This window comes from Triturus cristatus, chromosome 12, assembly GCF_964204655.1.
Source record: "Triturus cristatus chromosome 12, aTriCri1.1, whole genome shotgun sequence".
Classification (NCBI taxonomy): Eukaryota; Metazoa; Chordata; class Amphibia; order Caudata; family Salamandridae; genus Triturus; species Triturus cristatus.
Window position 1 is genome coordinate 179,784,468 of NC_140595.1, and position 24,604 is coordinate 179,809,071.

Below are 24,604 nucleotides of genomic sequence, written 5' to 3' on the forward strand. Positions count from 1 at the left end.
AATAAAGAGAGTTGACACCATCATGCCGAAACCTTGAAATTGCCACCAAGAACACCTTCAGAGTAGAATGGGAAAGACCGGACCTTGCCAACTGTAGAAAGAAAGGCAGAATTTGCTCTGGTCTTGCATGGATAGGATGAAGATTAGCAGATTGACACCACATGCAAAATCTTTTCCACTTTAATTTATAGGTTTTTACAGTAGCAGGTGCTCGAGCATTGGCCAAAACCTCTTGACAGTCTGGAGGGATATCTAGGTGTGCAAATTCAAGGTGTTGAGGAGCCATGCCGCTAATCTCAGCGATGTTGGGTTCGCATGATAAATTTGACCGTTCTGAAGGGTCAGAAGCTGTGGAATTGGACGAAACTGTATGGGCTCGGCCTCCGAGAGGAGGAGAAGTTCCGTAAACCAGTACTGGCGGAGCCATCTGGGAGCAATTAAGATCATGCGGCAAGGCTGTTTGATCTTGCGCAGAACCCGTGGAACCAACGGAATTGGTGGAAAAGCGTAGGCATAAATTTGCGACCAATTCATCGAAATGGCATTTCCCAGCGATCTTTTGTGGGGAACCCAACTTGCAAAGAATGGGCATTTGCGGTTCTGGCTGGTTGTAAAGAGGTCGAGATCGGGATGCCCCCATTTCTGAAACACTCCGTCCAGGGATGGTTGGTGTAGTTCCCATTCGTGATTAGACGTTGTGGTTCTGCTGAGGGAATCCGCCAGAACATTGGTGATTCCCGGGACGTGAATGGCTTTGATGCTGATCTTGTGACGAATCGCCCAACCCCAAATCTCCTGCGCTTGCTGAGATAGTAGGGCTGACCTCGTCCCGCCTTGTTTGTTCAAGTAATGCATACTTGTCGTATTGTCTGTTCTTACTAGTACACATGCTCCTCTGATGACGGCTTGTAAGGATTTTAAAGCCAAGAATATGGCTTGCAGCTCCAAGAGGTTGATATGCCACTTTCTTTGTTCTAGAGTCCACCTGCCATTGACTTCCTTGAAGGTGCGCTCCCCAACCCTCGAGGGATGCATCTGTGGTGATGGTGAAATCCGGCATTGACCAGAAATGGACAACCCTCCTTCATGTGCTTCATCTGACCCCACCACTGAAAGGCGTCCCGCATTCTTGCGGTGATGTGAATGATATCCTCGAATGACCCTGTGATCTGAAATCATTGCAGATTGAGCTCCTCTTGCAACGGCCTCATTCTGTACCGGCAGTTGGGAATGAGATGAATGCAAGAAGAAATCATTCCTAGGAAGGATTTGTACACACGGACTGAAAGGCACTTTGATAGTAGTGAGCGCGCGAGGTTGCGCGTCTTGATCTGCCTTTCTTTTGACACAAAGGCCCTGGACAGATTTGTGTCCAGTGTTGCTCCTAGGAACGTTCTTCTCTGGGAAGGAGTTAGATGTGATTTCTCTAGATTTGTGGAAAGACCCAGGGACTGAAAGAGTAAGAGGCATTTTTGAACATGCTCAGATGCTACCTTGGCGGAACTCGCCTTGATAAGGCAGTCGTCCAGGTACGGGAAAATTTAAATTCCGTGCAGACGGAGATGTGCAGTCACTGGCGCCATGACCTTCGTGAATACTCTGGGCGCAGAACGGAGTCCAAATGGGAGGACTCTGAATTGAAAATCCCTGCTAGCCACTCTGAACCGTAGAAATGTTCTGTGCCTGGGTAGGATTGGTACATGAAAATAAGCGTCCTGTAGGTCGAGGGTGGCCATGTAATCCCCCATCGAAAGCAACTGCAGAATTTCTTGGAGCGTTAACATCCGAAAAGACATTTTCTTTAAAAATTTGTTGAGCGCGCGAAGATCGAGAATTGGACGCCACTCTCCTGACTTTTTCCGGATGAGGAAAAACCTTGAATAAAAGCCCGTTCCTTTCTGCAGTTGAGGGACTTTTTCGATTGCTCCCTTTTGAACCAGATTTATTTGGGAAAAAAGCTCCTTGAGATGAACAGGGGGTGGACCTTTGGGAGGAGAATTTGGCGGACTTTTTGTGAATTCCAGAGCATGGCCTCTGGATACTATATCCAATACCCACTTGTCTGTCGTAATCTTGGACCAATTTGAATAAAAGTGGGATATTTGACCTCCAATTTTTGTACGGGGCAACGGTAGAGATGGTGGCAGGTGGCAGACCTTATTGTTTCTTACTGGACTCTCGTCCAAGAAAGGATTGTTTCCTACGAGACTGAGTACGGTTGACTTCGTTGTCCGTAATATTGTTGGCGATAATTGAGATCTTTGGCCAGGCTGGGAGGTTTGAAAGGAACGCTGCTGACTATAACCTCCCCTGCTAGAGAATGATCCACGTCCTCTGGCACCACGGAAGGAAGACTTACGGAATTGCAGGCTACCCAGAGACCTCGCCGTCTCCGTATCCTTCTTAATCGCCTGTAGTGCTTCATCCACATGTGGACCAAATAAGGACTCATCAAATGGCATGTCTATGATCTTTGACTGCACCTCCTGACGAAAACTCGCTGACTTTAGCCAACCCTGCCTCCTTAACACTGCAGCTCCTGCCAACTGCCTGAACCCAGTAGATGCCACATCCACTGCTGCATCAATGATCTCTGCTGATGCATACTCCCCTTCCTGCAAGATCTTTAATGCTTCGGATTTTGAAGGCTCCGGTAACATATTGATGAAAGGCGAGATGTCGGACCACATCTGGCGACCGTATCTCCCCAATATAGCCAGGGAGTTCGCAGCTGGAACTGTGGTTGCTGCCATCGTGGAAACCTTTCCTATTGCATCCAATCTCCTGCCGTCTGTCAGGTGGAGCGGATATGGGCGATGATGGGTTCCTAGCCAGTCTGAGCCGCTTGAGCTATAACTGAGTCTACTTTAGGTTGACCAACAAGGCATGCTGGTGAGTTACTTGGGGCCTTATACTTTTTATCCAACCGTGGTAACACTGCTGGAAGAGAGTTTGGAGTAGCCATTAGTCGTAATCCCTCCTTCCAAATGAAATCAATGATTGGGATTGCCCGAACCTACTTCCTCGGTTGGTCTTTAAAATCATAAAGGAAGCAGTCCTCCTTTGCTTCCATGGGAATCGGGAATCTCTTGGTAGCTCTCTCCATAAGTGAATGGAAATTCCCGATATCCACCGGGGCCGGAGCACTTGGAGATGGAGTTTGCACCGGATAATCGTCCCACTCCGACATCACAGATTGATCATCTACTTCTTCCCTTTCATCGTCAGTAGCATGTGAGTGACGAGATGGCAATGGGAAAGACCACCTTCGAGACTGAAAAGACGGTATTGACACTCTTGGCATAGGCGTCGACGGAAGAGATGCCGCCGATTCCGATGGAGGGAACGCCTATAATAGTCCTGCAGCATATACTGCAGGTTATCGAGTAAGTCCAATGGCATTTGAGTAGAAGGCACTGGTACAGGAGGTGGCGACTGTGGTGCAGCATCAGGATCTTCGTCCTGGTAGTCTTCCTGAAATTTGATTTAGAGCTCCGATGGACTCCTTGCAGTCCGAAACCTTTCATCCTCTCCGGAGTGGTCGTCCTCATCCTCCTCCGATTGCAGAAGCTGCGCCGGCAACTTTAAAGGCGAAATAGCTTCCAAAGATGACCCACGGTGCTGAAGTGTAGTCGCCGTTGCCGTTTGATCAGACAGTGCAGACGACGGAGTCGCAGTCCATACCTGCATATCCGTGCAGGTAGACAAAAGAGGTGATGACATGCGCGTCGACTGAGCAGTCGACGACGATGGTATTCCTGATGTAGAAGCCATCTTCGACAACGAGGCCGGTTTCGTCGACGAGGGCATCTTCGTAGACGAGGCCGCCGCCGAGGGCATCTTAGTCGACGAGGTCGCTGACGAGGCCTTCGTCGACTAGGGCGTTGACGGGTCCATCTTCGTCGACTAGTCTGTTTTTGTCGACGGGGCAATCGTCGGAGGTACAGCAATCTTAGTCGACGATGCAGCCCCCGACGAGGAAGTCTTCGTAGACTGAGTAATTTTCTTACTTCTTACCGTCGACGGAGTTGAGATGAGTGATGACACTTCCTTCGTCGACGAGATGGGCTTAACACTCACCGAGACCAGCGTCGACGGAGACGAAGCTGAAGTCATTATTATTGCAGGTCTTGGCGACGAGAATGTAATAGTCGACGTTGAAACCGCGTCGACGATGATAACCGTCGACGACAGAGGTGTCGACGGTGCAGTCGACGACGCCTGAGGTAAAATCCTGTCAGGAAAACTTTTAGGTGGTAGAGTTTTTCCTGATTTTGTCATAGGCGTAGAGGGCTTGGTTCCTGAAGGTGGAGACGTCTTCCTAGATGAAGACTAAGACTGACAAGAGCCCTTAACAGGCTGGGCTCTCCTCAACACCTTCGCCCCAGGAGAAGAAAACTCTTCTTCAGCCACTCTTTTTCTGGAAGAGACAGTGGATCCAGAGGCACTTTCCATCTCTGACAAAGGAGTGTCTTTATCCTTGAGGTTCTGTAGCCTCAGAAGAAGGCACCCTTCTCTATCCCTGAGGGTTTTCTGAGGGAAAGTCCGGCAAATCTTACACTCCTTCACCTCATGATCAGGATAGAGGCAATAGATACATTTCTTGTGAGGGTCTTCAGAAAAAAGCAGAAGCTTCCCGCAGGACTCACAAGGTCTGAAGAGGGATCTTTTTGAAGTGGACATCCTTGAAGACTGTAAAACAGCAGTGAAAACTTGAAGTACTGAGCAGAGCTCAGGGAGACTCCCTTCACACGCCGTGCGGTAGAAAATCTGAGAGCCTGAGCTTCTGAGGAGAACATTCTGGTGGGTGCTGTCGCCTGATTGGCTGCAGTTTGGACTGGATATAATGACTGTTATAGTCATGGATGTGGAAGTTTTTTCCTGGTAGCTTAGGCTACTTTACTTCCTGGTTCAGGTTACCTGGGGTTTTTGGTTGTTATATGCATAAATATTGCTTTTCTATGTACCGTGGGACTCCCACTCCGACTGGGAATGATTCAGGCATGTGAATCTATGAAAGACACCCCAAATACTGGAGAACTGAAAATGCTTGTGGCATACCATGAACCGTAGCATCTGTGGGCTGGCAGGACAGGAATATGGAAATAGGCGTCCTGCAAGTCCAACAATGCCATCCAGTCTCCAGGGTCGAGGACAAACTAGAACTGAGCCAACGTGAGCATTTTGTGCTTCACCTTCCAGAGGACACCGTTGAGGGCTCTGAGGTCTAGAATAGGACGCAGTCCTTTGTCGTCCCTGGGCAGCAGAGATTAGCGGGAATAGCAACCACTACCTACTTCTGGCTCAGGAACCCTCTCGAAAGGTCCCTTGGGCAAGAGAGCTGAGACTTCCGGAGGAGATGCGCCAATTGATCCTCTGACATGCAATCGAAAGACGGTGGCATGGAGGTAGGGGTAGTCTCGAAGGGGAGGGTGTAGCCCCTTCAGACTATCTGAAAAACCCACCTGTCTGATGTGATGGATTGCCAGTGGGGGAGGTGATGGCGAATCCTGCCACCCACTGCCCGCTGATAGCCATAGAAGGTCAGACTAGGAGGGTTTAGAAGCTGCTGCAAAGGGGGGGTGGACTGGCACGCCCGCTATTTCCCAAACCAGAGTCGCTGGGTCCCACGTTTGCGAATACGCAGAGACTGGGCAGATTACATGGGCAAGTGGTGGGACTGGGTCGGACATGGTGGGGTGCCCATTGCATAGCCAAGAAAGGGGCGAAAGGCAGACTATGGTGAAAGGGCGGACGCGGCGAGGCCTACGGATGTGGCTATCGCCCGAGAATCCTTATAACACTCGAGCGACGAGTAAGCCTGGTCACCAAAAAGGCAACAGCCATCGAAGGGCATGCCCAGCAAGGTTGCTTAAACATCCCACGAAAATCAATACTTCAACCAGGCGTAGCGTCGAAGGGCTACCAACGTGGCAATCGTTCTGCCCAGAGTCAGCAGTATCCAGTCCACAGCGGGTTGTGAATTTTGCTGCGTCGCTACCATCTGCCATTGCCTGGGAGAGAATAGCCCGGGCCTCCTCTGGGCACTGAGGATGCACTTGCGCAACCATATCCCAGCGCTACAAGGCCTCAGGGTACTAACGTGCTATAGACATTTAATTTTATTCATTCATTCACTGAATGGGTATAGCGGCTCAAGAGGCATGTGGTATTCATAGACCAGAGCGCAAAGCTGCAAGAGAACATACACTTTCACGCAAACGTTCCACGTTCACGAGGTGGGTGGGTTCGCTAGTGAATCCAGAAAGATCTTCAAGCTGCAAAACTACACAGACAGGTAAGAAACTATTCGTTTAGCAGCGTGAATCTTTCTGGATTCACTATGCAGTGCATAGACTTTGTAGCGGTTTGTCATCTTTGTGGCGGCTGGGTGGAAGATGAGCGTTGGTCGTTGAATACATGTTGAAGCACCCTTTGTTCTACTTGTGCTTCCTTGTTCATTTGTATATCCACGCAGTAGTGCTTAGTGAATGAATGCACTGAAGCCCATGTTGCCGCCAGGCATATGTCCTGAATGGGTGTGTTTGCCAGAAAGACAATTGTTGCTCCCTTCTTTCTTGTGGAGTGGGCCCGTGCCCCCTCCGTTAGCTCATGCTCTGCCTGTTTGTGGCAGAATTGTATTGTAAGTGCGATCCATGGCGCGATGGTGTTTTTTGTTACTGGTCTACCCATGAAGCTGGTTGCGAAGGCCACAAAAAACTGCTTGGTTTTCCTGTGCTCCTTTGTTCTCTCGATGTAGTGCATCACCGCTCTCCTAGCGTCTAGAGTGTGTAGTGCCCTCTCTGCGCTTGTGACTGGGTTTTGAAAGAAACTAGGTATTTGAAAAGTTTGGTTCATATGGAATGCTGACACGACCTTAGGCATGAAGTGTGGGTCAGTCCTTATTACGACCCGGTCCTTGTGTATTTGGATGTAGGGCTCTTGCAGCGTTAACGCTTGCAGTTCGCTCACTCTGCGCAAGGTTATTGCTACCAGAAAGGCTGTTTTCATTGTCAGCATTTGTAGTGAGGCCTTGTGGATGGGCTCAAAGGGCGCCTTCATAAGCTCCGTCAGGACTATGTTGAGGTTTCATGCCGGCGACGGAATCCTCTTTGGTGGCGCTATCCTTTTTGCCCCTTCCAGGAATCTCATTACCAATCTTGACGTAAAGAAACTTTCTCCCGTCTCACCTAGTGTGTAGGCCAAAATCGCCGCTAGGTGGACTCTTAACGAAGACGAGATTAGCTTGGCTTTAAGAAGATGCGCGAGGTATCTAAGCACAGTTGATTCCCTTGTCAACTTATTTTGTAGTTTATTTTTTCTGCACCACAGTGTGAACCTCTTCCATTTTTCCCCATTGTATTTCAGTGTTGTCGGTCTCCTTGCCTCCCGGAGCACTCGCATAGTGCTTTGGGGTAGCTTAAGGTGTGCGAACTCTGTCTTCAGGAGCCATGCCGCTAGGCAGAGGCTCTCTGGCTCTGGGTGTAAAACTTCTCCGTTCTGCATGGAGAGCAAGTCTTTTCTTCTTGTGAACTTGTGTGGTGGCCCCTGTGCCATCTCCACTATTTGCGAGTACCATGTCTCTCTTGCCCACAGTGGTGCCACTAGGATCAGCGTCATGTTGATGGTCGGTCACTTGTTGAGTACCCTGTGTATCAGTGGTATCGGTGGAAAAGCGTAGGCAAATGTTCTTGACCAACTTATCCATAGGGCATTCCCCTTGGATAGTTTTCCTGGTTGTCTGGATGCGAAGTTTTGGTATTTTGCACTCAGGTGTGTTGCAAACAGGTCTATTGTCAGTGTGCCCCACCTCTTGAATAGTTTTTGCGTTTCCTGCAAATTGAGTTCCCACTCGTGGGATGCTGAAGTCTGCCTGCTGAGCCAGTCAGCTTCTACATCGTCCTTCCCTGGTAGGTGTATGGTCAGCAGGTCTATTTTGTGTGTGATGGCCCATCTCCAAATTTCCTGTGCCAGGTTGGACAGGGGGAACGATTGTGTCCCTCCCTGCTTGTTTATGTAGAACATAGTTGTAGTATTGTCCGTTTGTATCAACACCCTTTGGTTGTACAGTTTTTTCTGGAAGGCCTTCGGTGCTAGCAGTACGGTCTTTAATTCCAGATAGTTGATGTGTCTGACCGCATCTGCAAGAGTCCACAGACCCCTCACTCTGAGCTTGTTGAACAAGTTACTAACCTTCGGTAACGATGTATCTGTAAGAAACATTAGTTAGTTAGATTCCTCACCTTAGAATATCCCCAGGCGTCAGACTGGATCCGGAAGATTTTTCGTCAGCAATACCCCTTGCGCGTCGCTAGGCGTCGTCTGCGGCTCCGCGTCCGTCGTCGGCGTCGTGCGCCGGAATGACGTCGTCGGAGTACTTAGACGCCGCCCTCGCGCGCTGACGTCAGTTCTTGTACATAGCCTTCCGCGCCAGGAACGCAGAGCCATGCAAAGACCGACACTGGTGCCAAAAATAAAATCTAGGGGCCTGAAAGGACAACCTTAACCCTAGATGTCAGTTCGCAGAACGGGGAGGATGGGTGGGTCGGTGAGGAATCTAACTAACTAATGTTTCTTACAGATACATCGTTACCGAAGGTTAGTAACTTGTTCATCTGAAAGAAACACGTTAGTTAGATTCCTCACCTTAGAATAGATACCCAAGCAATACCATCCCCGGTGGTGGGTCTGCGAACCAAGATCACACCAGAAAGTCCTGGAGGACAGAACGGCCAAAGAAGCCATCCCTCCGGACTTGGCTGTCAAGGCAATAATGCCTGGCAAACGTGTGTAGCGAAGCCCACGTTGCCGCCTGACAGATGTCCTGCAAAGGGACACCCCGTCCCAAAGCAGTAGTAGCCGCTGTGGCCCGAGTAGAATGGGCGCGCAGCCCAACAGGAGGGTCCTTTTTAGCCAAGGAATAGCAGATTTTTATACACAAAACGACCCACCGAGAGATGGTTCGTTTGTGCACAGCCTTCCCCTTCTTAGCGCCCACGTACCCAACAAAAAGCTGGTCGTCCACCCGGAACTGTTTGGTGCGGTCCAGATAAAAGGAGAGCGCACGTTTTGGGTCCAGACGGTGGAGCCTCTCTTCCTCTTTGGAAGGATGCGGAGGCGGAAAGAAGGTGGGCAAGGTGACAGACTGCCCAAGGTGAAATGGAGTCACCACTTTAGGAAGAAAGGAGGGACGAGGCCGAAGGACAACCTTGTCCGGATGAACAGATAGAAAAGGAGGCTTTGAAGATAAAGCCTGGAGCTCACTCACCCGTCTAGCCGAGGTGATGGCTACCAGAAAAGCAGTCTTAAGAGTCAGAAGACGAAGAGGACAATTGTGAAGAGGCTCGAAGGGAGCGCACATCAGGAATGTCAAAACCAGATTCAAGTCCCACTGAGGCATTACAAAAGGGACAGGAGGGAACGTGTGTGTAATGCCTTTGAGAAAGCGTGTAACCACAGGGGACTTGAAAAGAGAAGGCTGATCAGGAAGCCGCAAGAAGGCGGAGATGGCAGCAAGATAACCTTTCAGGGTGCCCAGGGCAGAGCCCTGCCGGGCCAGAGAAAGAAGGAAGAGGAGAACCTCAGAAAGAGGGGCGGAAAGGGGATCCACAGCCTTTGCTGTGCACCATGCCACAAATTTGTTCCACCGGCAGGCGTATACCGACTTTGTGGAGGGACGCCTGGCTGCCAGAATGATATCACAGACTTCAGGAGGCAAGTCAAATGGCATCAACTGCCGCCGCTCAATCTCCACGCATGGAGGTGGAGGCTGGACAGGTTCGGGTGGAGGACCGTCCCCTGCTGCTGCGACAGAAGATCCTCCCGAAGGGGCAGACGTATCGGGGGATCGGTCAACAGACTGAGTAGCTCGGGATACCAGTATCTTCGTGCCCAATCCGGAGCCACCAAGATGACTTGGGCCCGGTCGCGCCTGATCTTCTTCAGCACTCTGGGCAGAAGTGGTATAGGCGGAAAGGCGTACAACAGACCGCAACTCCACTCGTGACGAAAAGCGTCGCCGAGCGAGTGCCGCCTTGGAAATTCCAACGCGCAGAACTGCTGACATTGCGCGTTTTCTTCGGTGGCGAATAGATCTAACCAAGGCTCTCCCCACTGCTGAAAGAGGCCTTGCACCACTTCGGAGTTCAGACGCCATTCGTGATCCATCATGCACCGGCGGCTGAGTTCGTCTGCTCTGGCGTTCAGAGAGCCCGCCAGATGTTGAACCACCAGGGTGACGCCCTGGTGTTCCAGCCATGTCCAGAGGCGCAGAGCCTCCTGACAAAGGGTCCACGACCCCACCCCGCCCTGTTTGTTGCAGTACCACATGGCGGTGGTGTTGTCCGTGAACACCTGCACGACACTTCCCCTGACAGAGGGAAGGAAGGCTTTCAGTGCAAGCCGGATCGCTCTCAACTCCAGCAGGTTGATGTGGAGACGAGACTCCGCCGGAGACCAGAGGCCTCTGATCTCCGCCTCTCCCATATGGCCACCCCATCCCAGGAGGGACGCATCCGTCACTACGACATGCTCCGGTTGGGGAAGGGAGAGGCTCTTGCCCTTGACCCACTCGCGGTCCGTGAGCCACCACTGCAACTGCTGTGCAGTACCCTCCGAGATCAAGACATGGTCGGACAGGTTGCCGTGATGCTGGGCCCACTGAAACTTCAGGTCCCACTGCAGAGCCCGCATGCGCCGCCTGGCGTGATGCACTAGTAGGATGCAGGAGGCCATCAGCCCCAGAAGCCGCAACACTAGCCTGACCGAAACCCGGGATAGAGGCCGAAAGATGGGAATCAGGGCCTGTATATCCCGGACCCGCTGTTCCGGAGGATGGACCCGGAACTGCGCCGAATCGAGAACCGCTCCGATGAAGAGGAGCTTCTGAGAGGGGCTCAAGTGTGACTTCGGCACGTTGATGGAAAACCCCAGCAAATGCAGGAGATCCGCCGTAGTCTGGAGGTGGGAGACGACTGCCTGGGGCGAGCCCGCCTTCAACAACCAGTCGTCGAGATAGGGGAAGACTGGGACCCCTGATCTGCGCAGATGAGCTGCGACCACCGCCATCACTTTCGTGAACACCCGAGGGGCACTGGTGAGGCCGAAGGGGAGCACGGTAAACTGAAAGTGCTCTTGGCCCACCGTGAACCGCAGGTAACGCCGGTGGGCCGGCAGGACGGGGATATGGAAATATGCGTCCTGCAAGTCCAACGCTACCATCCAGTCTCCAGGGTCTAGGGCAGCTAAAACCTGAGCCAACGTGAGCATCTTGAACCTCTCCTTTCGGAGGAAGGCATTGACGTTCCTGAGGTCCAAGAGAGGGCGTAGGCCTCCTTTGCCCTTCTTGGGAACCAGAAAGTAGTGGGAATAACAACCACGACCTACTTCTGGACTCGGAACGCGCTCGACGGCCCCCTTGGCCAAGAGAGCCGAAACTTCCTCGCGGAGAAGATCCAAATGATCCCCCGAGATACGGTGGTGCTGCGGTGGCATGGCTGGAGGGGTCGTCTCGAAGGGGAGGGAGTAGCCCCTTCGGACGATTTGCAGCACCCACCTGTCCGATGTTATGGACCGCCAGTGGGGCAGGTGATGGCGAACTCTGCCGCCCACTGGCGTGGTATGGGCCTGAAAGCTCGGACTAGGAAGGCTTTGAGGCGGATGCTGCCGGGGTGGATGTGGGCTGACCACGTCGGCCTCCATTTCCGCCACGGCGGAAGCCACGTCCGCGACCGCGCGCAGGTTGGTTCTGCGGCTGGTGGCTCTGCGGACGTGAGGAGGCGCCCCTTCCTTGGCCACGAAAGGGGCGAAAAGCGGAGGTGTGCGCCCGCGGAGCCGAGAGGCCCAAGGACTTGGCCGTAGCCCGGGAGTCCTTAAAGCGGTTCAGCGCACTGTCCGCCTTCTCACCAAACAGGCGAGTGCCATCAAAGGGCATGTCCATGAGGGTGTTCTGGACATCCCCGGAAAAGGACGTGGACCGCATCCAGGCGTGGCGGCGGAGCGCCACCGTGGTGGAAATCGCCCGACCTAGCGAGTCCGTGGTGTCAAGCCCACATCTTATGGCGTGCCGTGCTGCATCCCTCCCATCGGCCAGAGCCTGGGAAAGACGCGTCCGGACCTCCTCCGGACACAGGGGCAGCACGTCCTCCACCGTATCCCACAGAGAATGGGAATAACGGTCCAAGAGACAGGCGGTATTTAAAGACCGCAGGCCCAAACTAAGGGACGAGAACAGTTTCTTGCCAAACTGCTCGAGTCTCTTGGAATCCCGGTCCGGCGGAGCGGTCGGGAAGGAGGATTGGGAAGTAGAGGCCTGGATAACCAGACTCTCGGGGGTGGGGTGTTGGGACAGGAAGCTGGGGTCGCCCGGAGCAGGGCGGTGGCGCCTGGCAACGTTCCTATCCACAGGAGGAACTGTGGAGGGCTTGGACCAGGTGCCCTGCAGAACGTCAGTGAGGGCCTCGTTAAACGGCAGCAGAGGCTCAGTGGAGCTTGCTGAGGTTTGAAGCACCTCAGTGAGGATGTTGGTCCTCACAGCCACGGCAGGCAACTCGAGCCCAAGGGCCTCAGCCGCCTTGCGCAGCACCACAGAAAATGCTGCACCCTCCTCCGAAGCCACGGTCGGAGGAGAAGTGAATCCAGCGTCTGGCGAGGTGTCCAGCCCGCTGGCCTCCCCCAGCTCATCTGCCCAGTCCTGAGAAAGCTGTGACTGAACAGCCAGAGGGTCCTCGAACCCCTCCCAGTCGCCCCCTTCTTCCGATTCCTGATAAACAGGAGGAATGATCGGAACCGGACTGTAGAGATGGTAGGTCTCTAGCGGCGTCGGATGCGGCGTCGGCGGACGCCGTGCCGGCGTCGGGTCCGGATGAGGGCTAAACTGGGGCGTCGGCGTCACAGGCGTCGGCGTCGGCGGCGCCGGTGACGGCGTCGGTGGTTCAGGCGTCGGCGCCGGTGGAGGAGTGACAAGGTCAACCGGCGTCGACTGGGGCCCAGGCATGGGCCCCGCGGGGACCTGCGGCGTCGAGACCGGAGTCGTCGACGGCGCCGGGGCCGGAGCCGCCGGCACGCGAGGTCGCCCAGTCGAGCCCGCGGGGCCCGAAGGCGCGCCAGCGGGCGTCGACGGCGGGGCCAGGCTCCTCATGGCCGAGAGGAAGGCACTGATCTCCGCCGGCGCCGCGTCAGCCCCAGGGACCGGAAGGTATGGGGGCGGACGCGGCACCTGCGGCTCCGCCGGAGCCGCGGGGGTGGAACCACTTGGACCCTCGGCCGAGTCGCGCGACCGGCGAGGGGAGTCCGAAGAGCGATGTCGCCTCTTGGACTTCTTTGAGTGTTTGGACTTACCCGACGACTTGGAGCCAGACGATCGATGGTGGCGTCGGCTAGGGCTCCGCGAGCGATCCTTGGACCTCCTCCTGGACCGGGATCGCGCACGACGCGGAGCCGAGTGGCGAAGCTCGAGAAGCTTGCGGGACCGCTCCCGCCTAGCCTTCGAAGTCAGGGCCTGACAGTCGTTGCACGACTCCGCGTCGTGGTCGAGGCCTAAGCAATAGAGGCACCGGCGGTGGTGATCGGTCACCGACATCAGTCGATGACAGTCTTCACAAGCCTTGAACCCAGGCATCCTACCGGCACCAGATGTCGACAGACAGGGATCAAAAATGATCAAAAAGATTTAGTCAAAAAAGACTAAAAGGGGTAGCTCTCCCGGATCTGCGCTTACTGGCGCGGAAAAAAGAAGAACTGACGTCAGCGCGCGAGGGCGGCGTCTAAGTACTCCGACGACGTCATTCCGGCGCACGACGCCGACGACGGACGCGGAGCCGCAGACGACGCCTAGCGACGCGCAAGGGGTATTGCTGACGAAAAATCTTCCGGATCCAGTCTGACGCCTGGGGATATTCTAAGGTGAGGAATCTAACTAACGTGTTTCTTTCAGATCATATGTGCTCCCCATCCTATCTGGGATGCGTCTGTGGTGATGGTCACTGTTGGGCTTGGTGGTGTTAAGGACTTCCCTATTATGTTCTCCCTGTTCCACCATGCTATCTTCTTGCACTGCGTGCGTTAAAACCACTAGATCCTTCCAACTTCTGTGTGCTTGTGACCATTGCTGTTGCAGCCATTCCTGGAATGGTCTCATGTGTAGGCGTACATTGGGAACTAGGTGAATGCATGACGCCATCATCCCCATGATCTTGCTCGCTGTTCTGTCAGAGCTCGCCCCTTCTGGTAGAGGTGCGTCTCCATCAGCAGGGCTAGTGTCCTCTTCTCGCTGGGCATCACCGTTTTCTTTACGGTGTTGATTTGCGCCCCCAGGAAGATATTCACTTGTTCTGGTTCCATTGATGATTTCCCCCAGTGTATTGAGAACCCCAGCTTTGTCAATGTCCTTGCGACATGCTGTGCGTGTTCCTCGCATTTTTCGCGTGAACGTGCCTTTACTAGCCAGTCGTCGAGGTAAGGATACACGTGAATTCCTTCCCTCCACAGGTACGCTGCTACTGCTGCAAGGCATTTGGTGAAAACCCTCAGTGCGGACTTTAGACCGAATGCCAAGGTTGTGAATTGGTAGTGATCCTTGTTGATGGTGAACCTTAACAGATTCTTGTGCTGCCTGTTCATTGGGATGTGCAGGTAGGCATCTTTGAGATCCACAGTGGACATTAAGTCTCCATCTCTCATTTGAGGGAGTAATTCTTGTAGGGATGACATTTTGAATGTTTGCGTCCTTACGTACTTGTTTAGGAACCGTAGATCCAGGATGGGTCTTAGTATTTCGTCCACCTTTGGTACCAGGAAGTAGTTTGAGTACACTCCCTTGTTCCTTTCTTTGAAAGGTACTGGTTCTATGGCCTCCTTTTGGAGTAGCTGTAGTGCTTCCTCTACGAGTTGTGCTAGCTCTTGTCCTGAGTGTTCCCTTCTCTTTGGTTTTTTGCTTGGGGGTCTCTTTTCCAACTCTATGCAGTATCCGTACTGTATGATGTGGAGTATCCATTTGTCTGTTATTTTTCTCCATTCTTGGAGGAAAAATCGGAGTCTGCTGCCCGCCGGTGTTGCATGCTCGTAGGCGTATGGTTCGTGTAATCCTCTTTTGTTGGTTCCTTAGTGCTCTACCCTTGGAGGGATGTTGTGGGTGAGCACTCTCCTCCGTGCAAAGTCACTTTGAGGCGGGTTGGTCTCCCCCTCTTCTTCTTTGGCCTCATCCGTTTCCCCTACTGCAAAAGGGCTGGCCCCTAGGCTGGTACTGCCAGTTCTGTTTCTGCTGCCCCTGTTGCCCGTGACCCTCGCCTTGCTGGCCTTGCTGGAATGTTTGATGTGACGTTGCCGGCTGGTTTCCTCCCCTTCCGTAAGGTCTCCGTGTCGGGGTACCTCTTCTCATCCCTCTAAATTGCAGGGCCCCCATGGACCTCGCCGTCTCATTCTCTTTTTTGAGTTGGGTGACTTTCTCATTGACTGGTGCCCCGAACAGCGTTTCTCCGTTGAAAGGGGTGGTCAGGATGTTGTTCTGTACCTCTTGCTTGAATCCTGAAATTCTGAGCCAGGCCTGTCTCCTTTCAGTGATTCCTATTGCCATCAGTCTGCTTGATGTCTCTGCCCCGTCCAACGCGGTTTTAAGGCATGAATTTGCTATATTCTTCCCCTCTTCCACTAGATGCGATGCTCTGTTGGTATTGCTCGGGGAGATGCTGGATTAGGTCCCCCATTTCGTCCCAATGTTGGTACTGGTGCCTGCTCAGTAGTGCATTGGAGTTCGCCATGCGCCAGTGCATTGCTGTGTTTCTCTATTTTCTTGCCAGTGAGGTCCATCCTTCTGCTCTCCTTGTCAGGAGGTGGCCCAGAGGTTGCCGGAACATTGGTCCTCTTTCTGGCTGTAGATGCGATAATGGAGTCTGCTGTGACAGATCCCTTGATGTATGGAGGGTCCTGAGAGGAATGCTTATATTTTTTCTCTGTTCTGGGTGTGATGGATCTGCATGTTGCAGGGTCCTTGAACACCTCCTTCCCCTGGTTCATGACACTCTGAAGCATGGGGAGGAACTGGCTCCTAGTTTGGATGGGGAGCAGTGTCTCGAGTAAAAAGTCCGCTTTGGGTTTTTCCTCCTCTAGTTTCACGCCAAAAGCTGCAGCCGCGCTCTTTACGACCATGTTGTAAGCCCCAATATAATCTGGCGGCGAAGGCCTCGAAGGATATGTCTCCACGGGCTCTTCTGGGTTTTCGGCATCGAGGTCCTGCCATTCCAGGTCTTGCGTCATCGACGGCGCCGAGCCGTAGTTAGATTGCTGTTCCTCCTCTTCTTCTTCTTCTTCTCCCTCATAGTAGAGGTCATTGTGAGAAGTTGGCCTGATGTATGATGTCACTAGTTCTAGTGTACACCTTATATCAGTCCAAACAACCCTTATGGTGATTGGTTGTAAAGTCAACCTTATAGACCAGCTATCCTAGTGGTAGCATGGACAAGAGCAGTCTTAGGCTAAACTCTGAATGGCATGTGAAGCCAGCTGTGATACCATATATAATCCCTTGAATACCAAATGAAAGGACACCACAACAGATATATATATAAAATAAAGTGTATTTATTCTAGTCAAACCCTCAGCACTCTTTATGAGATTAGAGGTAAGTACAACCCAGTCTTATTCAAGCATACATTAAGTCACACAGGTAAGTAATACAGTTAGGCCCTAGGGGCCACGCACACCATATACTAAAGAAGTGGTATAAGGACCACTGTCACGGAAATAGGATAGGCCTAGGGAATCGCTGGGGCTACACTACACTAGCAACAGTTAGGAAGTGGGAGGCCCACGGGATTCAGGTGCAGAGTGGAAACACTCTTGCGTAATGCGTAAAAGTCGATAGAATTACTAGCAGTTAGAAATTAACAGTTGAAGGACACTTCTGAAGCAGCTAGAGAGTCGAGACTCGGAAACTAGACCCTAGGATAGTCACTACCCTTTTGAGCACCGAAGTACCCAAGTTACCTAGCCCACGGGCTGCGGGTGCATAGGTGTGAACTTGCGTCCGGTTTCGTCGTGGACTTCTATGGATGCCTGAAGGAAAGTTGCTGACAGGCAGTCAGTGAAGAGTGTCCGGTGGATCCCAAGGCTGGGATCAAGAAGAGAGGATACCTGCAAGCAGAAGGGACAGTCAAGGTCACTAGCCAGTGACCACGTGGAACCAGGAAGGAACCAGGCGATGTCGTGAAGATTGCAGGTTAAAGGTGAAGCTTGTCGCTGCAGCCACGGGTACCAGGAGACGACGAGGACGACCAGGACCAGGTGGCGAGCTGCCCCACGAAGGCTCTTGCTGACGGCGGCGTCTAAGTCGAACTAGGACTCACCAAGCCTTAGCAAGCGGAACCCACGAAGAACGGAGGACTTGCTTCTGGTGCAGACCAGGAAGGTCTGGGGTGCTTCTCTTTTGCAAAGAAGCAGGAGCCAGTCTGGAGGAGCCAAACCACCAGTGAAGATTTCAAGGTGTGTCGTCACAAAGGCCGCTAGCCAACGGGCAAGCAACCGGACAGACGCGGCAAGCAGGAAAATGCAGAAGGGCCCCACGCAGGACTCGTGGAGTGTGGGGGGTGGTCTTCGGTGCAGATGGTGCTTGGGGTTGGGGCTTCTCAATCCCCGGTGCACAACTTCGAGGGTGCCTCAGAAGCTGCGCTGGAAGATACTCGCCACTTTTCCCAGGTAGCCGGTCCCACGTCTCTCGTCGCCTCCACGGATCTCAGCTCGGCTGTGGATCAGGGTCAGAAGTCTGGAAGTCCAGGCTCTGGTCGGGCTCTGCAGTTGGTCCCGCGTAGAACTTCAGCAAAGCAAAGGGTAGTCTCTTGATGGTGCCTGTTTGCACAGGGTAGCCACTCCTTGGCCACAAGGGAGATTCTTCAGTCTTCTTCTTACGTCGAAGGTCCAGAGTTTCTGTTCAAGTTGCAGGTTCAGGATAATCTAATCCCCTGAGGCCCAGCTACCACTCTTAGACTAATCTGGGGGGCTGGGTTGCCTGCTAGGTCACGCCTTATGGGTGGGACCTGGGAGAGGGGTGGTTACACCCCCTTCCCTTTGTCCAGTTTCGCGCCACGACTGGGGCTGGAGTGCCCCAGCATCGGTTTGAACTGGACTATGCACGGGACACCTTGTGTGCCCCAGGCATGTCTCATTCTTTTCATCCCTCCCTGCCCCAATACACTAAGGCCTGTCTGGGGTGGTGCTCGCACCTCCCAAGGCAGGAAACCTATTGTCCAAGTCTCCCTTGCCGGGATCACTCCCAGCAGCAGGAGGTCAGACTCGTGTCTGTGGCAGCAGCATCCATTTTGTGATGCTGGGGCTCTGGTTAACTTTAACCGGGTAAGTAGGTTACAACAGGTCATCTCCCTCTAGAAGGGAGGGATAATATCCTCATCCCCAGAAATGGGATGGGGGTATTATTCCAAAGTGTTAGACACCTTATACGACATGTTTTGATAAAGCCAAACCGTAGTTACCATAACCGTTTAAGATTATAAGGCACTTTAAGAGTATATGGTAGGCTTTATCATATAACAGCTATAAGGACATGGTTCCGAAAGCTGCAGACAGGCTCAGCTCATGCTAGAGCACCATCTCACATGTTACCAAGCACTCTGCCTCCAGGATTGTTAAGGCCTGCCATAGGAGTGGTTGATAGGTACACATGTGTCTATATGTAAGTTAGGTATAGGAATACTACACCTAAGCAAAGAGTGATTACACTACCTTGCCCCAGCTGAGTGATCAGCCAGTTGTGTCACAATGGAAGGCCAGGCCAGGGGTGGCATAATACATGCTGCAGCCCCTGGTAGGCCTGGGGTACACCTATGCCCTGGGTACCTAAGGTACACTGTACAGGGGCCAATAAGGTGATCCTATCCAAATGGGTTATGCACCTAAAGTACATAGTATCAATTTAGAGAGAGAACAGCAGGGCTGTGGGTCTGATTAGCAGGCCCACAGCCACATCTAAGTCGAAAACCAGTAAAGCAAAAGCAAAAAGTGGGGGTGAACATAGAAAGCAGACCCTACTCTCCTACAGTCATCTTCCTCTTCTTCGGGAGTTTTCGACTGCTCTTCGGTGACGAACTCGTCTTGGTCTTCGACCTCGATAACCATCGGTTTCGTTGGGATTGAGAAATATCTTCATCTTTTCGTCGAACTCCTTCTTCCTTTGCAGGATGCTCTCCTCCGCCTCGAGCCTTCACTTTTTCTTCTCCATTTCAGAGGCATGCTCGGCGTCGAGCGCTGGCCTTTTCGACGGAGCTTGCGTCAACGCGACCTTGTCCTTCGAACGACCAACCTCATGGGCCTTTTTCGACGAACTTTGTTTTTCGGCGGCCTTCGGCACCTGGGAGTCCTTCTCGAAGGATCCGCTGGACCTTTCGTCCTTAGATCCACTCGCGGTCGTCTAAATTTTCGGCGCCGGTGCTCCTTTCGAGGACTTACTCTATTTTTCGAGAGTCAGTGTCTGGTTTTCGGGGCCCTTTCGGGGTTTTTGTGCTCGACGTCTCTCCTACCTTGTCAGACGTCTTCTTATCGGTCTCTGCAACCGTGGAGTCATCAGGTCCCTCGGCGACGACGTCTTCATCGTCGGTGGAGAGGCCCAGGTCGTACAGAGACTGGGCCTTACCCTTGACTTCCATGTTGTAGTTGGCTCTCCCCTGCCTCTCTCTCACCCTGAATGTCTTCTGTGTGAATGCGGAGCAGGCGTTGCAGTCTTTGCTCTTGTGGTCGACTGGCAGGCAAAGGTTGCAGACCGGATGTTGGTCCTTCTGCGCGTATTTGTGGTGGCAGTTACGGCAGAAATTAAAAGGTGTTTTGTCCATTCCTGCGCTCAGTGTCCCTGAGTGCGCATTCTCCGTTGGACGTCGAAGATAGAGGTTCTCCTCCTCCGTCGTGGACGTCGCGGCTCGATGTTCTTTGTCTGTAGTCTCCTTTAATTTTCCTCCGATGAAACTCGTGCTCTTCTATTTTCGTTAAAAAACTCTGGAGCTTCTCGGTGACGATCTAGACCCAACGGCGGAAAAAAGAATCTGAAGATGGCGCCCCAAGGTGGGACTTCCGCAGGAAGCATGCGGACGTCACGAGAAGTACACCAAATGGTGGGACGTCGACGCCCACCTGAGCTACAACAAAAAAAAAAGACAAAAGACTACGAATACGGACCCAACCACCAGGCCGCGGAATAATGCACAGCATAGTGAATCCAGAAAGATTCACGCTGCATAATCATTTATGTTTGATACCCAAGAGTGTCCCTTAACGCGTCTTATTAGCTACAAGTCACAGCAGACAGCATGGCACTATAAAAGCATATGTTTGCCACTGCTAGAACTTCAAGTTAACCCTCCCACCAGGGGACAATTGTTACATAATCAATAACATACAAGGTTTGAAGAGACTTACACTACCAAAGAAACCAGTAACTCATCTTTAACGGTTTTGCACTTTGGAATTTTTAAACTCCAATGCTGAAATTAGAATAGGTGCTCTTAAAAAGGTTTTAAACAGTTTGTCGCATAGTGGGGCATTGTGGACTACTGGTCAACATCACAGTGAGTCATATGTATTCATTTTGTAACAATTAACTGAAAAAATAGTCCAGTTAGAATAACTTTAAAATAACCACTAGGAAAATGTGTTAATCTATAAGAAAGTTATCTTGCATACACCAGAGAAAAGTGAAAGTTCAAACTAATTAGTTCTTTTGATGTTCTACATCAAAAAGCCTCTTCCACAAAAACATCAAGAACTGAAATAGTAATCATAAACGGTTTAATCTTACTCTGCTGGAAAGTAGGCTGATTAAGTCCTGACGTGCTCAGTTTCCTCTGTCCGAAAGGATCACTGTTCACTGCCGGGAGTCCAAGGCTACCTGTGCCCATTCCACCAAGACTTCCGGTTCCAAGGCCACCTACAAAAAAAAAATATGAGGAAACATTTTGTACTAGTTTCAAAACAATTTTAATCTATGAAGTCAGATATAATATAACAAGCCTATCGTACCTAGAGCATTTCATAAATTAAAAAAATACCCCAACAGAAAATTAATAGTGGCTGTTGGAAAGTGCACTTTTTGAAAAGGTTATCCCCAGATGTTTGCCAGGTATCTAGTGCAATTCTACTAAATGGTACTGGGTTCCGCTAACCAGGTGTGATAAAATGCCATCTTTCTTGCATGGTATGCCCCCACTTTTTGCTGAATTGCTGAATGTACTTTGACTGAGTGTGCCCTGGACTCCTGCCAATCAGGTGCCCAGGGCCTATGTTCCTTCCCTAAAACACAAAACCCATATTGGGAAACCCTGGCCACATGTCAGCCCCTGGTAAATGGTACCCTAGGTACCCAGGGCCTTGTGACCAGGGAAGGCCTCTAAGGGCTGCAGCACTCATTGTGCCACCCTTAGGGTCCCTGTACCCTTACACACACACTGCCCTTGCAGGCTGAGGTCTGGGTACAAGACAAAACAGAGTCGACATGGCACACATCCCTGTGTGCCATGCCCACCACCTACACTGCCATGGCATACATCAGCCATCCCTCTAGCTGGGTGCCCTATGCCAATGGTGTGGGCACAGGAGCAGGAGCCCTGTGCCCCTACAGTACCCAGGTCAATTCCTGGGCACTAAGTGCAGTGCTGCCATTTAAGAGTACATGGTGCTGAGAGCTCGTCAAACACAAACTCCACAGCACCATAATGGCAACACTGAAAATTGAGAAGTTTGGTATCAAACTTCTCAGCACATTAAACCCACACTGATGCCAGTGTGGGATTTAATGTACCATGCACCCCAGAGGGCATCTTAGAAATGCCCCCTGAAACCTAACCTACAATCTACGTCTGGTCTGAGAGGCTGCCTAGGCTGCCACACAGCAGACATGTTGCTGGACCCCTGGGTAGGAGAGCCCCTGCTCTCCTGGGTCTGCAACAATGCACACCCTGGGCGAGGTGCTAGATCTCCTCCCCCAGGATTGGCATGGGGAAGCTTCAACGGCATGCCGCCTCTGAGCTTCCCCAGGCCACTGCAACCCCCCCCTCACTCTGGCAGAAAGCTTGGCCGGACACCCTAAATAAGGACAGGGGGATGTGCCAGCCTGCCAACCCCACCCCTCAGGTGGGGGAGGCGAGGTGAAGCACAACTCCGGGCTCTCGCCATCTTGAAGATGGGGAGCCCTCACCAATCAGGACTAGGCTATTGCCCCTCTCCCACAGGAGAGAGGCAGGATAGGGGGTGTACCCACCCCAGGACAGGGACCCATTGGTCGATGCCCTTCACCTACCTGTAACGACCCTAAATTTAGTATTTAGGGCCACCCTGAACCGTCCTTCCCCAGATTCCAGATTCCTAAATACAAAGAAGAGCAAGAAGAATGAAGACCTGCCCTGCAGCTGCTAAGAAGAGGAAGACACCAACTGCCTTGGCCCCAGCCCTACCGGCCTGTCGACCCTCGAACCTGCTCCTGCTCCAACCCGGCATCTCTTGTGGCCGGCAACCTCACAAATCCCGGAGGACCTGGCTACCTTTTGGCTCGAAGGCCCTAGGACTCCCATGAGTAGAGGCTCTACCCAAAATCTACTCCTAATCCCTGGCATCAGCCAGGAACGGCAAGCCCTTCACACTCTGCACCCGCCAAGCCTGGCCTGTGCTGGAGTGAACAAACACCACGAGGAAGACCCCACGGAGACTGTGACACCGAGTCCGGCACCCAAGGACTTCCCTCGACGCTCCGGAAGACGCCTGCAGCCTCAGAACCAGATGCCCCCCCCCCCCCCCAACCGCGACCAAAAGAGGGTAAGATTACCAGACACCAAAAGGAACCCCTGCACCCGGCTCCCCGCGGCCCCCTGTGCCCAATCCCGGGGTACCTACCTATCCTCCAACTACCCAACTTACCTCTCTAAGTGGTGGTGGCACCTGAAGAATCTTTGTCCCCAAGCTTGTAGTCTTGTTCTAAACCGGAGCTTTCCCATTGAAATCAATTGAGCGCCCGAAGGCTCAAAAGCACCCTGCACCCAGCCGCCCGAGTGGCCATGGCAGTGCAACCTCTACACCTATCAACTTCCCCATTTGCCCAGAGCAAGTGACCAGGAGCCCAGCTCCCACAGCCGCGTGGCCTGCTAGTCAGCAGCCCCCAACCAAGGCCCCCCCCTCCTACCTCTCATAGGATAACACAGGGCCTAACTCTCTCTGCACCCGGCTACCCCTGTGCCGCTAAGGGTGAAACAACTGTACCTACCTGACACTGGGAGACCCCTGAGTCTATGCCCAAAACCTTAACTCTGCCAGTCGAGTACATATCTTTAAACCAATAACTCAATTTTCTCCATAGGGTAACATTGACTGTTTCTTCAGAAATTTCTTCTTTTTTCAAAAGATAAAATATTCACCAAAAATCACCTGAGTAACGAAAACGAAAATACTCACCTGCTATTAGGTGAGCTCCCAGTGCTGGATCTCGGTGCCCAGCACTGACTCTGAAAAATACAAGTGTACTTACCAGTAACCCAATTTTCTCCCATAGGAAATCATTGACTGTTTTTCTCTGAAATTTCTTCTAAGTGTCAATTTCTGCAAACTTTAAATATTCTTTAAAAATCATAATTTCTGGACAGGGACTTGATACTGCAAACAGCCAGGGTAGCTCCACCCATACGAATTGATAACTCAGAGGTCAGCTTCTTTCCAGATTTCACCCAGGCAGTTCAGCAACACCGTTCTTGGGAGTCAAAAAAAGCCTGAGGGACAAAGGCTTTAAATACGCCATGCTATTCCCAGCTCGACTCAGGGTGGAAGCAGGGGGAAAGACCAATTTCTTTGAGACTCCGGAGGAAGCATCTAAATGGCTGGATGGACGGCGCGGCTCACTGGAACAAGGCTCGCAACGAGAATAATACAGCGACTTTTCTGACAGCCTTTGGGGTCTGCTGGAAATCGGTGGGGGCTTGAGTCGCCCCATGGCTACGTTCCACACGAGTTACGAGAGTTGCGGTACTGTGGACAAGCGGTGGAGGCTGGTGGGCCTTTCTATTACATTAGTGGGAGGGGGGTGAGACGGAGGAGGGTATACCCCCACTTTTCTTCATTTAGTCTAAAGTTAGTGGGCGACAGGCACTCTGCATAGTTGTATCATGGGCAGTTCAGAGGCCAGAGTGCAGGGGAGCAGGGAGGGGGGTAGTTGGGAGGGAATTGAGTGTTGTTTTAGGGTGGTTTTCTTTGGAAATCAGCAAGGCATCATAATCCGGAGACTCAGATACATATGTGCTACGTGAATGTCTATCAAGCTGCAATGTGACACAGGGTTCAAGCTTATGAGCTGGAATGTTAATGGGCTGGGGGACAAAGTCAAGAGGACCGTGGTGCTGCAATATATTAAGCGACACACCCCTGACGTTATACTCCTACAGGAGACGCATCTAGTGGGGAATTCCTGTAAAGCTCTTAACAGGTGGGGATACTACCTGGCGGCACACTCTGGCTTCACCTCGGGGTCAAGAGGGACAGGAATTCTACTGAAAAATTCCTTTCCCCTCACAATCAACGCTACGTGGGTGGATGCCGGGGGGAGGTACGTTGGAGTGTCGGGGCGATGGGAGGG

At 52.3% G+C, this 24,604-nt stretch overlaps 1 protein-coding gene across 10 annotated transcripts in view; it reads right to left on the minus strand.

Moving 5' to 3' along the window:
- CNOT1 (CCR4-NOT transcription complex subunit 1) overlaps nt 1-24,604 on the minus strand; it is a 1,579,387-nt gene that overhangs the window by 987,857 nt on the left and 566,926 nt on the right. For all 10 annotated transcript variants that reach the window (XM_085638198.1, XM_085638193.1, XM_085638201.1 and 7 more), the window contains one exon: nt 20,792-20,920. In XM_085638198.1, the coding sequence (XP_085494324.1) occupies nt 20,792-20,920 (129 nt within the window). The remainder of the gene's footprint in view (nt 1-20,791; nt 20,921-24,604) is intronic.